This window comes from Ictidomys tridecemlineatus, chromosome 10, assembly GCF_052094955.1.
Source record: "Ictidomys tridecemlineatus isolate mIctTri1 chromosome 10, mIctTri1.hap1, whole genome shotgun sequence".
NCBI lineage: Eukaryota > Metazoa > Chordata > Mammalia > Rodentia > Sciuridae > Ictidomys > Ictidomys tridecemlineatus.
The window spans coordinates 71,102,842-71,120,000 of NC_135486.1; the positions used below are offsets into that span (position 1 = coordinate 71,102,842).

General features: G+C 41.8%; 1 protein-coding gene across 2 annotated transcripts in view; it reads right to left on the reverse strand.

The window, feature by feature from the left end:
• Positions 1–2,931: 2,931 nt before the first annotated feature.
• Il15ra (interleukin 15 receptor subunit alpha) overlaps positions 2,932–17,159 on the reverse strand; it is a 33,083-nt gene continuing 18,855 nt past the window's right edge. The window contains exons 2-7 of one of the 2 annotated variants that reach the window (XM_040277078.2): positions 15,496–15,690; positions 13,606–13,710; positions 11,451–11,648; positions 10,888–10,920; positions 6,759–6,831; positions 2,932–4,359 (exon numbers count right to left, since the gene is read on the reverse strand). In XM_040277078.2, the coding sequence (XP_040133012.1) occupies positions 4,122–4,359; positions 6,759–6,831; positions 10,888–10,920; positions 11,451–11,648; positions 13,606–13,710; positions 15,496–15,690 (842 nt within the window). In that variant the 3' untranslated portion in view covers positions 2,932–4,121. The remainder of the gene's footprint in view (positions 4,360–6,758; positions 6,832–10,887; positions 10,921–11,450; positions 11,649–13,605; positions 13,711–15,495; positions 15,691–17,159) is intronic. The other variant, XM_078023174.1, reaches the window with a different exon arrangement.

Here is a 17,159-nt window from a genome sequence, read left to right on the forward strand (position 1 = left end):
ACATGCACTCCAGCTGGCCGAGGACCACTTTTGTGCTGGAGTAACTTGGGTACCTGCTGGGGTGCATTTGCCTCAGAGGGTTTTGAAGATTATACACTTGTTTTGTAATTAGGACTTTTGGCTCTTTGCCCAGAGAAAAAAAAGAAACAGTCCTAGAAAAAGCATTACCTATATTTGTGGTGAGGATATTTGCCAAAAGTGGGCAGCTGGGTGGAGCCAGAGACATGGCCTTGACATTGGCCAAGGTTCTATTCATTGCAAAACCTTTGTTCTTTCAGGCTGCTTTGTTTTGGTTTTGTTTAAAGCAGTTACTGAGCAGTCTTCCCAGAACCCTGCTAATATGGAGGCATTAAGAAATATGATGCTTCCGAGCCTGCTGTGGCCTTCTCATTTTTCTCAGCCATCTGCCCAACTCCTTTGCCCTTCCTTTCTTGAATGTGGTGCTTGGGTCCCCTGTTTAGAATGCTCCCTGAGAATTTATTTAAATTCCACCCATCCTCCCATTCATGTCCTGACTCCACAGTACTTCTCAGATCTTGAGGACTTTCACTGATGTCCATTTCTACACAACTTGTGTGACAGTGTTCACACTTCACCTGGTATTTACTACCTACTGCTTTGTAGTAGAAGGTTTTTGCTATGGTATGATGATTTTGACATGTTCCTTCTGACCAGGCTGTAAGCTTCTCGAAGATGAGAACTAGGTCTTAAATGGGAGCTCAGACCTGTGTGAGAAGGTCGATAACATGTGTTATCATTCACTTCAGAGCAAGGCAGTGCCAGTGCATGTAGCTCAAGTGACAAGGCCAGCAAATGGTAGAATGAACTGAACACTTGGCACTCAGTTTGCCTAGGTAATGTCATTTCCACTGCACCAAGGTAGCGTTTGGCAGAGCAGAGAATGAATGTTACAAGAGCTCAGAGGCAGATGGTTGGTGTGCCTCAGTAGTTAACATGCGAAGATACGATTTGAGCTGGCTCTTGAAAGGTAGGCTGGATGTGAGGCTGGTGAGCAGTGATAGATGGGCCTGACCCATGAGGAAGCAGGGGTATGACCCCAGAATACAGTGGGAGGTGAGGCTTGGGGTGAACAGGGAGTGTTCTGCACGGCCTTTGGGGAGCACTTCACTGCATAGCCTGCTTTATGTGACCCAGAGAGTCTAACTAGGATACTCAGGGAACTAACTCCCTTCCTTTGCAGACCAGGAGCTCAGGAGAGGGTCATGTGGAAAACAGGCTTCTTCTTGAAGAAACAGCTCCTCAACCATGGAAGAAATGTTAGGGTGTTATCAGACAATATGGGGCTGCTTTTGAGGACAAGGGTGGGCTTGGGGTACATGTGAGCCCCAAATTTCCCCAATGTTTTCCTTCTAGTACTGGGGTCTCATCTTTATCCAGTGAATGTTCAACCCTTCAGCTAGGAAGCCTGGTGGGACTGCAAACTGAGCAGATCAGAGGCTCCAACTCGTGAGTTGGGTTTACAGGTATCTTGGCCATGCATCTTGAAGGGATAAAATTCAGCAGGGAAATCTCTAGGTTTCAGCCTCTGGCTTGAATTGGGATTTGAGAGGTTTACACTGTTATTTTCTAAGTTTTTCAGTGCCATTAAAAGTAGCCACTCATCTTGGCCCTGGGTCTCCTATAGCCGCACCACTTTAGGTCAGCAGCAATGCAATCTTCCAGAGGTAGGCCTTCAGTGGGTGTACCTTCCCAGAATAACTTCCGGTGAACTAATTTACCATGTGCTTGGGCTGTTCAGTTGTCACCTGAGAACACCAGTAGTACTTTCAGTTTTCTCTCCCCTGCCCAAGGCAGCTAACCAATCACAGATTTTTATTTCCCTACTTCTCTGTAATTTGTAATACTCACGCCTGGCACTGAATTCTACATCGTTAGGAACTTTTCAATGACATGTAATAGAAATGCAGTCTGTTGTAAGCGAAGAAAGTATATTGGAAGAATATCATGGGATCATTGATTCACAGAAAGTGGAGGATTAGTTTTGGAAGAAGGATTACAGTTAAAGCAATCTGGAAAGCCAAGAGTAGGAAGCATAGCAATCACTCTGATGTTTCTGGGCCATTGCTGGGAACTGCTCTGTACATTCACCTATATTTTATTCATTCCCTCTGTATTCAACAGTTCTGGGTACTTGGCAGGAGGCAACAATGGACCCAAGTGTTATGCTTTGGTGGGAGCAGGGAGAGGGGACTTCGGGTCCTCTGCATTTGTGGGCTACAAGGCACTCCAACACTGCAGGAAACTCTGAAAAACTGAAGAGGAGAGGGTGGATAGCTAAGAATAGCAAAAATAGAACAGGGGTAGATTTATAATCAGGCACCAAGGGAAGGAAACCAGAAAGTGTATTTTCTCATAAATAAAGTGCCTCATGTGTGTATAAATTCTTTTTTTCTTTTTTTGGTACCAGGGATTGAACTCGGGGTACCTGAATACTGAGCCACATCCCCAGCCCTATTTTGTATTTTATTTTAAGACAGGGTCTCACTGAATTGCTTAGCGCCTCCCAGTTGCAGTTCTCCTGTCTCAGTCTCCCTAGCCGCTGGGATTACAGATGTGTGCCACCGCGCCTGACTCATGTATGTATAAATTCTGGAATAATATTCACACATTGGATTCTGAGATGTGCCAGGCAGTGGAAATGTTGGGGATGGTATGGTCTGAAATGGGCTGCTCCTGCCTCAAGGTTGCACAGATTTGTGGGAAAGCAATGAGTAGATTTCTGAGACTAGGGTGTGTAGGCTCAGCTAACAGTATGAGGTCCTTGAGGAGAAGTGGATGGTAGTTGGAACATGAGGTAGTCTTCAAGTGTGTCTTTCTGTTCTCCTTTTACTTTTTAATGTCTAGACATGGATTTTAAAAGAAAAAGAGTAAAAGAATTTTATTTTATTTTATTTTTTTAAAGAGAGAGAGTGAGTTTTTTAATATTTATTTTTTAGTTTTCGGTGGACACAACATCATTATTTTTATGTGGTGCTGAGGATCGAACCCAGTGCCCCGTGCATGCCAGGCGAACGCGCTACCAGTTGAGCCACATCCCCAGCCCAAGAGTTTTATTTTTTGATCTAGGAAAATCAAAATAAATGGGAAAAGATGAGGAATCACTTTTCTTCATAGCAAATATTGTGCAGAGCAAGAGGGGGAAGTGTGAATTTTTTAGATCTATAGCTAGATAAGGACATCTGGCTGAAAGTTTAATAGCTTAGAACTTCCAAGTCCTATGAAACTCTATGTCCTTTTTCCATCTAAAAATAAAAAAGATTTGCTGGGTGTGGTGGTGTATGCCTGTAATCACAGTGGCTCAGGAGGCTGAGGCAGGAGGATTGCAAGTTCAGAGCCAGACTCAGCAATTTAGAGAGGCTCTGAGCAACTTAGTGAGAGTCTGTCTTTAAAGGGCTGGGGATATAGCTGAGATCAATCTCCACTACCAGTATAAATGAATAAAAGAAATAAAATAACAACACACAAAGAAAACTTGAGCTCACTCATTTGGGACTTTGCATTCCCATTCTTTGTCTTCTTCCTTCCTTTGTGGAACATTTCTTGTTGGTGATTCTTTCAGTGCATTTTTTATATTGAAAATAGATATTTTATTTTGTCTATACAAAGCACACTTTCAAAATACAAATCATATATAATATGTAGGTATAATATACAAGGAAGTATAAATATGAACGCGTACATATGTAAAATGTCACTGGGTTCAGATTTCTCTCTGAATCTGTTCTGCCTTCCCTTGCTCCCCTTCAGTGAACACAGAGCACTGGAGACAGGATTGTTAGGAGCACAAATGCTGGAGTCTTCCCTGCAGATATCTCCCAGTCCAGGAGGAGCCGTGGGATGAATTGAGAGCCTAAGGTTGACTCCTGTCCTCTGTAAACTACAAGTCAGAATAGGGACAGAATAGATGGTCCAGCAGAGAAGCTGTCCTGAGTCAGTGTAAGTGAAACCAGCAGCTTCCTGGAGCCTTTGGCCTCCCAGGAGAGCTTCAGCAGCTGAGAGTTTGGGAAGCAGGCCCCTGGGTCCCTGAGTAGTGTCCATATGAGTGCTGGAGAACCTACTCACTAAGACAAGAGGCACCCAGGCACAGTCCATATGGGTCATCACATTTGATGATCTTGGTGGGCATTTTCCTGATGCCCATCTCCTTGTATATCTTCCAGGCCCTCTTTAGCTACAATAGAGCTGGCTCCTTGGCTCCATCCTTTGCTGTGCTGGTTTCCAGGAGTTTCAGAGTTTTGCGGGTAGTTTCTATGGTCTTCCTCTCTGCTGCTGCTCCCCCTAGTCATTGGCATCGCTTCCAAATTCTCTATTTCAACAGCAGTTGGCTGGAAAATTCGCCTGCAAAGCCAATGATTCACAGGTTTTGAAAAGAGGACACAGTCATCCCCCAGTCAAAGATACTTCTTATTGAAAGTGTATGTCCAGCACTGGGTGGGTGACATAAGCAGACATAGGCCCTGCCTGCAAGTGTCATAAAATACCTAATCCTCAGTGGTCTGTGTTGCTCAAAGACTGGCAAAAACCTAAATGTGCACATGGTATCTAAATCCTATTTTGGTATTCTCAATTCCTCATCTGCAAAGATTCACCAATGCTGCTAGAGAAATTCCCACCCTCACTTCCCACTAGCCAAATCCTCTTCCTAAATAGCCTTGCAGATAGAGGGACAAGAAAAGGAAAGAGTAACCAGGGGCCTGGTTGAACTAGGCTTGATCATGCTGGTAAAAGTGATTTAATATTCATGAAACTTTTGAACCAGTTCTTAGAATTTAAGAAGTATTCAACAAATGAATAAATAAATCAGTTCCTGGATAATAAGAATAGAGAGACAGAGTCCGATTACATTTGCCTGCCTATCATGGAGCTATCTCAGTGTTCAGGCCCTGAGTGGCTACCTCAGCATTTTCTTCCATGGCTTATGGAATGTCCCGCCTGCAGATGAACAGCTCCCTAGGCCATGAGAAGAGAAGCAGTTTGAGTTTCTTGGAACGGGAGCTAAACTAAATGAGGACTTTAGGTCAGTTTGCCAAAAATTTGGTAAAAAAACAATTTGTTGGATAGCAAATGTACCTATTATCCAGTTTAAAAAAAAAAGTTTATGGAAAGTCAATTCACGAAACGACCAAGAAATTACATATATTTATCAGTTCTTCTTAAAGACACATTTATACATTTTTAATATAGTAAATAAATTGATATTTTCCTCTTATGAGCATATTTATTGGTTGTATATATCAAAGTAAAAAATTCTTTTTTTTTTAAGGATATATTTTAATATACTTATTAGAAAGATAGTATGGACATTCCTGTTAATATAGTCAATGAATATATTTAATAGATGTAAGTTCTTAAGAATATAACTTTAATTACAGCATTTTATATGAAAATTATAACAATATTTTGAAAGTCCTTTAAAAAATAACTTTCTATTTTGTCGATATTTAGTATTTTTTGAATTGTTTCAACAAATTCTTGAGTAATAAATAAATCATTTATTATGTTTATTGTATTTCTTATTAGTTGGTCTGGAATTATCAGCTTTTGAAGATTTATGGAATGTTTTCGATAATTGCTTTTCATTTTGGCTTGTCATGGACTCTTTATTTTGTTAAAATCAGGCTCCAAGGGTCATTTAATTTTATATTGACATAACATGTACTATTTTACTAGTAGAAACTAAAAATGAGTTTTAACAAATCTGACATTTATACATAGAATAATGCTGAGGAAAAATTCAGAGCAACCTGTCAGTATGGAATACTGAAATACTGGTACTGACAGAATTACAAAATGGGGTTTTGTATATGTTATTGAAAGAAAGATAAAATGCCTAAAGATTAGAAAAATGAAAATATAAAAACAAATGTCTGTGTGGTGCAGTGGCATAAACCTGTAATCCCAACAGCTCTGGAGGCTGAGACAGGAGGATAACAAGATCAAAGACAGCCTCAGCAACTTGGGGAGGCCCTAAGGACTTAGCGAGATCCTGCTCTAAATACAAAATAAAAAGGATTGGGCATGTGGCTCAGTGGTAAGTGCCTCTGGGTTCAATCTCTAGTACCAAAAATATAAAGACAAAAAAACACAAAAGAACAAATGTTGACAAAAAACAGACTTTTCATAAATGCTGAAATGCAGATTTCAATGATTAGAAATACAGAATTAATTGCTGGTGAATGAATATATTTATAAGAAATCATATTTAAAAAGTACATATGAGAAGAAAATATTGATGTCATAAGAAGAACTGATACAAATTGCGTATTCATTCAATTTGGCATTGGGTGTATTCTTTCTTTTTCTTTGGAGGCAGGGGTGGGTGCTAGGCTTGAACCTACAGCCTTGCACCACACAGTCTAAGCACCTGCTCTATCCCTGTGCTGTATGCCCAGCCCCATCCTTTCCTTCTGACTTGGGAGATTGGCCCCTGCATGGCGGACCTGGTTTCTGCTGCTCCCATTTCAGAGCAGTGGTCTGAGAACTGTGGGAAGTGAAAGGCACTCTAGGGTTCTCTAGGGCTCTCTAGGTCACTCTAAGGCTCTCTAGGGCTCTCTAGGACTGGCTTAGTCCTGCTCCACTCTGAAGCTCCTTTTGGCTGATACAGAAGGGGCTCAGCGTGAAAGTCTATGGCTGGGAAAGGGATTCTTCTTTGTGAGGGCATCCCAGAATCATTCTGATGTAGCTCTTTTCTCTTGGGAAGAAAGAATCTGGTCCTGTGGTTCTCTTGTGCCACTTACCTTAATTTGATGCACGTCACCAGGGCAGACACCACAAACACAACAGAAAGAGTGACAGATGTGGAGATGATCACTGTAAAACAATAAAACTAAGCTTAAACCATCTGAGAATCCCAGGATCATGTTCATTGCTAAGAATTGGTAAACTCTTGGCAATTTACATTCTTATAGAATGGTCTAAATGCCTTCCCATTAGCTTGCTGTTACATTTCTTGAGGGCCATGCAATTTGATCTATTCCACATCTGGGCAAAAATGCAAGCATAGAAAAGGTGTTAGAAAAGAAATAACAGAAACTTAACATTAGTTATCATTAGGACTTAAAAAAAGAAGTCATATAATTTTATTTATCTATAGCAGAGATGTTATACTCAATGGTGAACTATGTTCCCACATTGGCTAATAGGCTTGACATGCATTTACTGTCTGTGGAGAGGTTTATGGGAAAGGCGAGTGGATAGAAATGATGGTTCTACTTTCACAATGTTTCTTCCTGTTTCGTTTTGAATAAAAATAAAAACAGAATCAAAAGCAAGGGAGAGGAGGGCTCCTGGGTCAATGATGAAACAAAGCCATTGGAATTCAATGACTTAACCCAGGTCTTGAGCCTCTCTGTTTTGATTATAGCCAAGCAAAGTTAGTAAAGAAATGGAAGCCAGAACCATGGAAACACCTGCCAAGTTCTCTACCCTTTTGCTTCCTGTAGGGTGTGGACTGGAGAAAAAGGAAGAGAAGAGGGAAGGAAGGAGAGGGTGGAGAAGCTGGTGCTTATGCGGAAGGCCACTGACTTCAGCCCATGGTGCTGATCTAAGCTGGAGAAGGCAGCTGAGACAGCCAGAGCCCAGGTTCAGTAAGGATGGAGAAGTCATTCCCTGGTAGCTCTTCAACAGGCCAGGCCCAGCACAGGGTAGCAACGCCCACCACGCTGAGACCACAGTGCTATGTGCCTGTGTCAGATGGAGATGATTTTGAAAGAAATCATCAACCATTGCTCCTGGGCAGGTGTTTCTTTTTCTTTCTCATTGCCGAATGTCAGGTTCAGGGCTAGGAGTAGCTCATTTGTAGAGTGCTTGCCTAGCACACGTGAGGCCCTGCATCCCATCCCCAGTACCACCAAAAAAAAAAAAAATGTATTGGGTTTGAACTAGAAAATAAATACTTAATTGTTTGGGTTCAACCTTTAAAATTCCAAAACTGAAGTGACATTTGATTTGTAATGAGAAATCTGCATTTCATAGCAGTATGGGGCCATACTTGGTACAGAATAAGAACTTAATTTATACTGAGGGTAGATGAGTGACATGACAAGAGCAGCCCCTGTCAAAGGCACAGTAACATTCTGAAAAATAAACCCTTCATTTCTAGTGTACTAAATGGGCATGGCTGTGTGGGCCGCTGTATTTTGCTTGCTAACCTCTTATTTTACAACCAGCTTCGTTAGGGCCAGAGATGTGATATTGGAACAATTGAATAAATTTATTGACAAAAAGGGCTGCCAAGTGAGCCAATATATGTTTAAAAGAATGGAGCTTTGAATCACATTTCTTAAATATTTATTAAAATGTGCAGCACTCAAATTCATTTATTCATTTGCCTACCCATTCAATATTTATTGAGCATCTGCTGTGGACCATTTTCTACTGAATTAAAAGAGCAACTCTTTAAAGCAATGATAATCATTCATTTAACTCATTTAAAAAATATGACAATGGTAGATCAAAAGGTAGAGTAAAATGTCAATTTTTACTAAGCAACAATGATGGACAAGCATTATTAATATTTTTATAGAGATGAACTCAACTGATTGCTTACTCATGCAGAAATAACAGCAGCCCCAATGTCCAGTGAGCATCTTGGCTACACATAATGACTTCTCATTCACAGGGTGGCTGGGGTGGATGGCATGTGACATACTTTGAAGGCACCATTACTTAGAATTTTTAGAAAACTAACACAATTTTTATTTTAGTATCTCTTATTAGCAGATAAATTTAGCTCTCATTTTCATGCCTAGTGACCATTTGCTCTTATGTTTAAGCATCTTAAAGGAAGGAAACCATATTCATACATGAAAGACATGTTTTTTTTTAATCTTTGTATTTTCACAGTTCCTCCCATAGAATTATCTTTGTTCATTGTAGATGTTCAGTTAATGTTTATTATGTCATATTTCAGACATTTGAGAGAATTTTTGGTATTTTAACACAGTGAAAGTCCTAAACTAGAAAAAAAAATTGATGACAGATTATAGCCTATAATCAAATAGTTTGTTCAAAGATCTACTTAGAAAATTTTGCATGTAGGATTTTATCCTATAGGTACACTCTCACCAAGAGGTTTACAATTGCTATTCATAATATAACCAAAGTATACAAGTAATCACATGCCCAAAGAGCAAACTGACTAAATAAGATGTGACAGATCCATAAGATGTAGTTGTTAAAAGCTTGAAGTGGGAGTTATGTATTGATAGGGAAAGATCTCCAAGATATGCCACTAAGTGACAACTAGGGGCAAAACAGTAAAAAAACAAACAACAAAAACCCAGCTGTCAGCATCATTTACTTTTTATGTACTTGTTTATATACAGCCTGTGTGGGAAGATGCACAGGTATCTGTTTCCTTTCTGCAAGATTTTGAGTCAGATATAGGATTTGATTTTTTTTTTTACTGCAGATCCTTTGTAACTTTTCATTTTTAGACCTTGTGAAAATATTACCAATTTTTAAAAAGTAAATAAAAAATGTAAAACTATGCACAAAGATTAATGTAGATTGTGATGTCAGGAGAAAAATTAGGTTGGCTATTTACTGTTGTTGTTGTTGTTTTCTTTTTTTGTGGTACCAGAGATTGAACCCAGAGGTGCTTAACTACTGAGTCACATTCCTCTTTTATTTATTCTGAGACAGGGTCCTTCTGAGTTGCTTAATGCCTTACTAAGTTGCTGAGGCTGGCTTTGAAGTTGTGATCCTCCTGCCTCAGGCTCCCAAGCTAATGGGATTGCAAGCATGTACCACCATGCCCAGGTACTGTTCTCTTAAATAATGAACATATTTTTGTTTCCATATCCCTGTCACTAAATGGCACAGTTTTTCTCTGAAAATATTCCCAAAGAGGCCTTCTAAAATGTCTTGCCTTGGCTTATGTTTTGATCCTTAAAAAAAAAAAAAAAGGATTCTAAAAACAATTAACTACTAATATGCCCAATGTTACTTTTTTTTCCCAGATGACACCTGACACAAGTAAAATGAGACCACAAAAAATGTGAACTTATGACTAGAAAGAAATAGTTTTTACCCATTTCAAATTACAGTTGTATTACAGTTGTGTTGTTCTTTTTGTTCCTTTGAAAGCTCATCAGACTACTAAGTATTAGGTTTTTTCTTGCTATCTGCATCTGTCTCCGAGCATCTTGGGTTTTTTGTTGTGTCTGCAGTGCTGGGGATGAAACCCGACCCCTGGCAGGCCAGCACTTTTCCACCAAGCTGCACACCTTGCTCTCTCCCTGCCCCTGGATCTCCCATAGAATTATCTTTGTTCATTGTAGGTGTTCTCTCCTCTCTTTTCTGAGCTATCTTCTGTCTTCATCTTTTTCTTTCATTCTCACACTTTTTTCTATTTTCCTCTTAGACTCACTTGCACATTCTTTTTCTTTCTCTTGGAGTCCTAAGCTGTGCATCTAGGGTAAACAGCCTTCTTTACTGAGAAATCTTGGTAGTTTCTCCGGACAGTGCACCATGCCCACCCTGAGAGAGGTCAAGGCAGGTTCTGACAAAGAATGATGTCATGTTAGTAGCAGCATCAGGCACTTGTGTCTTCCTAACAGGCCCTGAAATGAGTCTAGCCCTGCTGAGAACTAAGTAGCTGATCCACAAAGCCCTTGGTGCATCAGTTCCGTCAACATCAGTAGCTTGACAGAAACTATCACTATTACGAAAAACAGTTATATCACATGAGGAATGTGATGAATGTCCCCATCAGATAATGGAGACATTTCTGAGAGGGAAATGGGAAGCCTCCAGTGAACATGCTGGGACAGTGGCATGGGCCGTCCAGGACAAGGACTGTTCAACACTCTGTGTCTGCAATCACCCTGGTCATAAATATACTGGTCAAAGGACAGTACTTACCAGTGGTCTCTCTGGAGCTGTATGAAGAAGCATCTGCAGAGAAGAAAGGACAGCTCAGTCAGGGATAGAGTCCTAAAGGTACTAGTGTGTCATGAAGCTGGAGAAATAAGGGACAACTGAGCTACCATCTTAGACCCTTAGGAGATTCATGGCTGGCATAACCAAACTCTTCTTAGCCAAGAACAAGCAGGGTAATTGACTGAGGTGCTGGATCATGCCTAAGAGTTGGACATGCTTTCCAGAAGGGCCCTCCCATGGTGGAGGCTGCAGATGGCATTTAGAGTCAGTCCAGTCTCTGCAGTGCTGGCTAGTAAGGTTAGCCATGCCATATCTGGGAGGGGGATTTCATTTCCAGCTGTCGCAACTGGACCAGGCCAGGTGGAACATCAAAAACAGAGACCAGGCAAGGGGCCTGTGGGAGGCAGAGGGCAGGAGGGCAGCTCTGTGAGTCGCAGCTTGAGATTGAATGTTATAAAGCCATGCAGTTATCTTGGGCCAGGTCTCAACCCAAGTCTCAGAAGCAGCCCCTGAGGAACTGGTTCTCATGCAAAGCTAGTGCTAACCTGGTGTCTCGTGGGAGTTTGAGGGTGTAAGTTCCAAGGTCTTTGCTGTAGTCTGGATTGGGGCTTGGGAGGACTCATGGCTGCCTACGCTTGTGGTTCCTGAGGAGGTTGGTTGGGATGGCATCGACTGGGAGCCTGGTACCATAGCTGTCTCTATGGCCACTGTGGTATCTGACTTGGGAGATAAAACTGCTGGCTCTGTAGGAAATTCCAAGACAGAACATAAATATTTAGACTAGTGCCTTCTCAGCTCCAGCAGAGGGTGGACCTAAAGACCTACTTTGGTGAACCCACCGTGGCAGCCCATTCACTCCCAGCAAACTGTCCTTTAAGTGAGCAACATATCCTCCATTTGAGTCATGGGATGTGTGATAACTCTAAAAAATACTGTTATTTACCGTGGTGCATAGAAAGAAAAGATCCCTCACAGTTAAGTACATTCAGCTGTTTCCTAGAAAAGCTCATGAAATACTGATAGACTTGGCTCCAAAACACAAGTAGAGCTGTATTTGCTGAAGGCAGCTGGGATGCTGATTATATTTTTTCATCAGGCTCTGGATGCACAGTTGTGGCCTGAGTTCCCATTCTTTCCCAGCCACACACATTGTGAGAAGTCCTCATACCCTCCAATCTTTTGTCACTACCTCCCTTCCACCTAACCCTACCCAAGCTGCCCACACTACAGGTGCCCTGCAGATCAAGACACTGGAGCATTCACATCCAATCACCCACAGTCACATAATTTGTGTTAAAGGTTTCTCTTACATCTGAGGTTTGTCTCAGCAACAGCTATTTGACCAAGTGTTGGGGGCATGGAGGCAGGACTGGGAAAGGTTACTTGGTCATTCTTATCTCTCTGAACTGTGTGTGATTCAGATCAAAGGAGTTTGGGAGTTACCCTCAACATAAATGGAGCTAATACTTTAACTCCTTATTTTTGTTTGCAAGCAACCCATTACGAAGAGGAAGCCTCCCTTCAGCCTCTCTGTCCTGCTTTGAGCAATGGTCCTTAGCCTGGGCTACCCTAGAACCACATGGTTCTTGTTCTATAGCCTCTGACTCCAGATCATTCCCTGGACCATGTGGAGTTTCTTGGTATTCTCACTGTGCCTCCAAGGCTGAGAACCAAAGCTCTGGGAAGGTGTGCCTGAAGAGAACAGAATGAATGAAAAGAAAGATAACCACATCTGGCGAGAAGGAGGGAAGAAAGATCCAGGTAAAGTCACAGATTGAATGATTTGGCCCTAAAAAAACAAGAGTTAAATGTAAAATAAGGGTGCCATTGGATATGAGGCATATTAGCCAAGATATTTAGCTTCCAAAGTTTCCAATTGAGAAAGTGTTAAGGAAATTGGGCTAAAAGATTACCCAAGACTTAGTTAAAATACAGAACATTGGTGGTTTCATGCAGTGCTTCTATAATAGAGCACTATTGTTAATTTGGTGATGCCTAGGACCAAGGGGTGACAGCTCTTCCTGGGTCCCTCACATTGCTACACATCTTGCAAACAAAGGCCTGACAGACCTTTCTCTGAACTATATGCTTAAGGACACATATATTGCAAGTACCTTTGAAGATAGAGACAGTGCCTCTTTCTAGGAAAGGGCAGACATATTTGCAGCCAAGTATAAAACATTCAGATTCCCTGAGTTCAGCCTTCCTCCCAGACAGTGCAGCCTGCTGAACAATGCATGCATTTATTTAGGCCCATCGAAGTTGCCCTGTGGGCCTGAGTCAAGGGATTGTTGCTAACATGCTGATGCTCTTGCTACTTGTGCCCCAAGTGAAAAAGTTATTTGTTTACCCTCCAAGAATGTCAGCACCCATGACAAAGTGACAGACTAACAAACAAGTGAGGTCAAATTTCAGACTGTTTCCAATTCTTGACAATGATAAATGTGTACAACTAAATATGGTTTGGCATATTAATAGTGGATTCTAAATACTATTATTTATGTACATATGAAACCTAGATCTCAAGCCACTTTGACTTAAACAATTAAGCTATTCTAAGTCTTATTTTTGATTTTAATAAAATTTTGCTCTATCACTCAAGTTGTCACTGGAACATCATCAGAGGTCCATGAATCTGCAGGATTGGTGGAGAAGGAGGTATCTAGATGGTAGTTCCTAAAAATTTTCCTTTATTCCTACCTTTTCCAGAAGGGGAGGGGCTCTCTGGCTGTGGGGTCACCCTTGCCGTCACTACTGTGGAGTGTGGCACTGGCACTGGCCTTTGGTGAGTCAGGGAGGGGTCTCCTAGAGAAAGGACAACCACATGGCATTTATGATCCTGAGCGTGAACACTAAGGTGGCATCAGAACTGGATATAAATAAAAGATCAATACATAAATTTACAATGGAAATAGCTGGCTTCTTAGGACAGGTTAGAAGCACAGGAAGGAAACAGTGTTTCCCAACCCAAATGCAAAGACAGATTATAATTTTTCTAGCATTTCTAAAAAAAGACTGCACAGGTGAAACATCAAATTTATTTTTGGTTGGAATACATCTGATATCAACTCAGGTTTATAATCCTGGTTTTCCCATGGGAAAATGAGTGATCAAAATAGATTCCATTTGCCTAACAGAAAAAAAAAATCATCCAAAGCATAAGGGATTGGGAAACACAATGAACAGAGTTGGTAGTGGTAAAGATTTGTGAGGGAGGAAACTTTGGTCCAGAGGAAACCTAAAGATGCCTCCAATCGGTGGGCTCTAAAATCTGGTTTAAAATTCTTTGTTTCCTCTCCCCTCTTGGCCCTGTTCAGAGCCGTACTTCTTCTCCATCCTACTCATTCACCCAAAGATGTGGAGCTTTGAGTCAACATAATTTTCCCAACACTGAAAAAGCCCTGATTTTTCCACTTCTGGCTCCACGGACACTGCTTGTCCCTGGCCACCCTGGGTTTTTCCCTTCAACTGTACCCAATGCCGTGGAGTGCAGTGTTCTCCAGTCCTGCAGTTCCTTGGAACTAGTGGTAAGATTCCCTCCTTCCCTTCTCTTGACATCTGTATAACTAACTCATTCTGAGCAGCTGGAAAGGGAGAGGGGTAATCTAACACTACAAATCCAGCAAGAAAGTATGGCTCTTATGGGAGTTTCCAACAGAGGAAATTTGCTAAAGGACCCCCACTTCCCATCCTGTGTCCCAGAAAGGAGTCAGACATCTCCACAGATGTTCTATGAAAATGTATCTAGCTGCTGTTGGGCAGCAGTGAGCATGTCATGAATGTTTGTTCAATCAGAATTCTCTTGGAAGACCCTGGGTTAACGTTTATTTTCCCAGAGGAATAAGGAGAGCAGAACAGGACTTAAGTATTTCTGGAAATATCACTGAATGGCTTAGTTTCCATTCCAAAATTATTTGACTTCCTCTGGGATGGCAGTTAAGTAGAGGATAGGTACTTTTTATTTTATTTTATTTTTTTAATTCTTGTAACTTCCTCATCTCCTTGCTCTTGAGAATTGGCTGAATACCAAATATGGTGACTAGGCCAAGAAAAATTCTGCTGTCTGGGCCTACTTCAGCCTACTGGGTTGGGTACCAATCATCAAGATCTCAAGAGAGTTCAGCTTCTCATGAGAAATCCAAAAAGCTCTCCAGGAAGCAAGCACACCCTTGTTAGGGATGTGATTGAGAATCAGAATCAGCCAATTCTCTTGCTGATTTTACAACCCACATGGATAGTAGTAATAGCTCATATTTACCAGGCTCCTTTTAATCCTCCTACAACCCACAGTATTGACATCAGGTTCATTTTCTAGATGTCCAACCAGAGTTCCAACAGGCTAAAAGCCTTGCCGGAGGCCTCAACGTGATAAGCAGCACAACCAGTATTTGAACCCAAAATTCTGTGACCCCAACACCTAGTATCTCCACCTCTGGCAGATGTTGCTCAGCCTCATGGGCATATTTAGCCTCAGACCCCAATACTATCTCTTTGCCCAGAGACCGGCTTGTCCAACCCCCACAATGCCGCTGTGCTCCGTGTTAAGCCTGGGCAGAAGGGGTGGGGACAGTCCTGGTACTGGCCACTTACTGATGCACTTGAGACTGGGCGTAGTCCAGTGGGCGGTGTTCGTGGTCTTGTTCAACACACACTCGGTGAGGCTGGATGTGCCGGCCTTCCGCTTGAAACCAGAGTTACAAACGTACCGCTCCCTGGAGTTCAAGGTGTAACTCTTGACCCGGATATCTGCATGTTCAACAGATATGGGGGTAGGGCACGTGGTGCCTATGAAAGTGCACAAGAGAGGAGAGATGAAGAGACCTGGGCATGTTAGGAGGTGTCCTCCAGGGGACCTGGAGGCAACAGGAAGTGATTATATAGCCAGGGTCCACTTAGCCAAGAGGCCCCTCCAAGCATGTGGAAGGTGATCAGGAAAGGCTCCCCTTCTCCAAGGCCTGCCAGGAACTTGTCTTAAATGCCAGTCATCCAGACAGCCAGAGACAGGGAAATCATTCCCATGCCCACCCCTCCATTTTCTACCTGTTTCCAGCTCTCACTTGCTCTCAATCTGGACCAAGCCTCTGAACTCATTTGGTGGTGTCACATTTTACTGATTTGCTGGTCAACAGTAATAACCTTCACAGGCTTTCCACATATCTCCTCCCCTGCCCCCTCAACACAAGCAATTGGTCCATTTCCACAGGGCAGCCAGAATAATCCTTAGAGATGAATATTTGATAGCTTCACTCCTCTCTGGCTGTATAGTTGCACCCCCCCCACCAAAAATCAAATCGTAATTAAGCTTCTCCAGCGACCTTAGACTAACTGTTCTTAGACTATTAGCAAGAATTTCTGTGAGAGTTTTCAGGTGGGAAGTGTGTTTATAGAAGCAGACTGTGAGAAGGGAGACTAACTCAAGGCCTCTAGCCAAGCCTTGCCTTCACAGGGCTTCAAAGAAAAGCAATCGGATCCCAGGGAAAGTCCTTTACAATCCGAAAGATAAGAGTGAATGGTGCAAATTAGGTTCCTATGGTTCCTTGAAAACCAGCTGGTGGGTGTGTGTGTGTGGGGGGGGTGAATGGGGGAGGGGCAGGGACCCCACAGGACTCTCCTTTTCTCAGGCATTATTTAGCAGAGTGTGTCCCTGAGTTATTTTTGTATTATTTTTGTATTCAGACCTAGGTTGGGTGCGTACTTTTATGTGGACTTCTGCAGATGGTGAGCCTCTGAGCCCCTCCCCCTACACACTGGGTATAAAAGTTCTAAAAATTTCTAGACTCGGGATTCAGAGGGACAAATTGATTTAGGCAAAAGCTGCCTCTGGACCTGATTGCAGTCAACAAACCTGATTCCTGCTAATTCCTCTGTGCCCAGCCTCATTTCTCCTACAACAACTGCCTGCTGCTCTTAAGAATAAAAACATAAAAACTGTAGGCTTTTCTTTAATGTATTTTTTTGGCACCTTTGTTTAGTATGAGATAACTGTATTTATGTGGGTTTGTCTCTGTGTCTTCTATTCTGTACCATGCTAAAGCTCTGTATTATAGTTTAGGGTCTAGTATTGTGATGCCTCCTGCTTCACTCTTTCTTTTGCTAAGGATTGCTTTGGCTATTCTGGGTTTCTTATTTTTCCAAATGAATTTCATGACTACTTTTTCTATTTCTATAAGAAATGATGTTAGGATTTTAGTTGCAATCATATTGAATCTGTATAGCACTTTGGGTAGTATGGTCATTTTGACAATATTAATTTT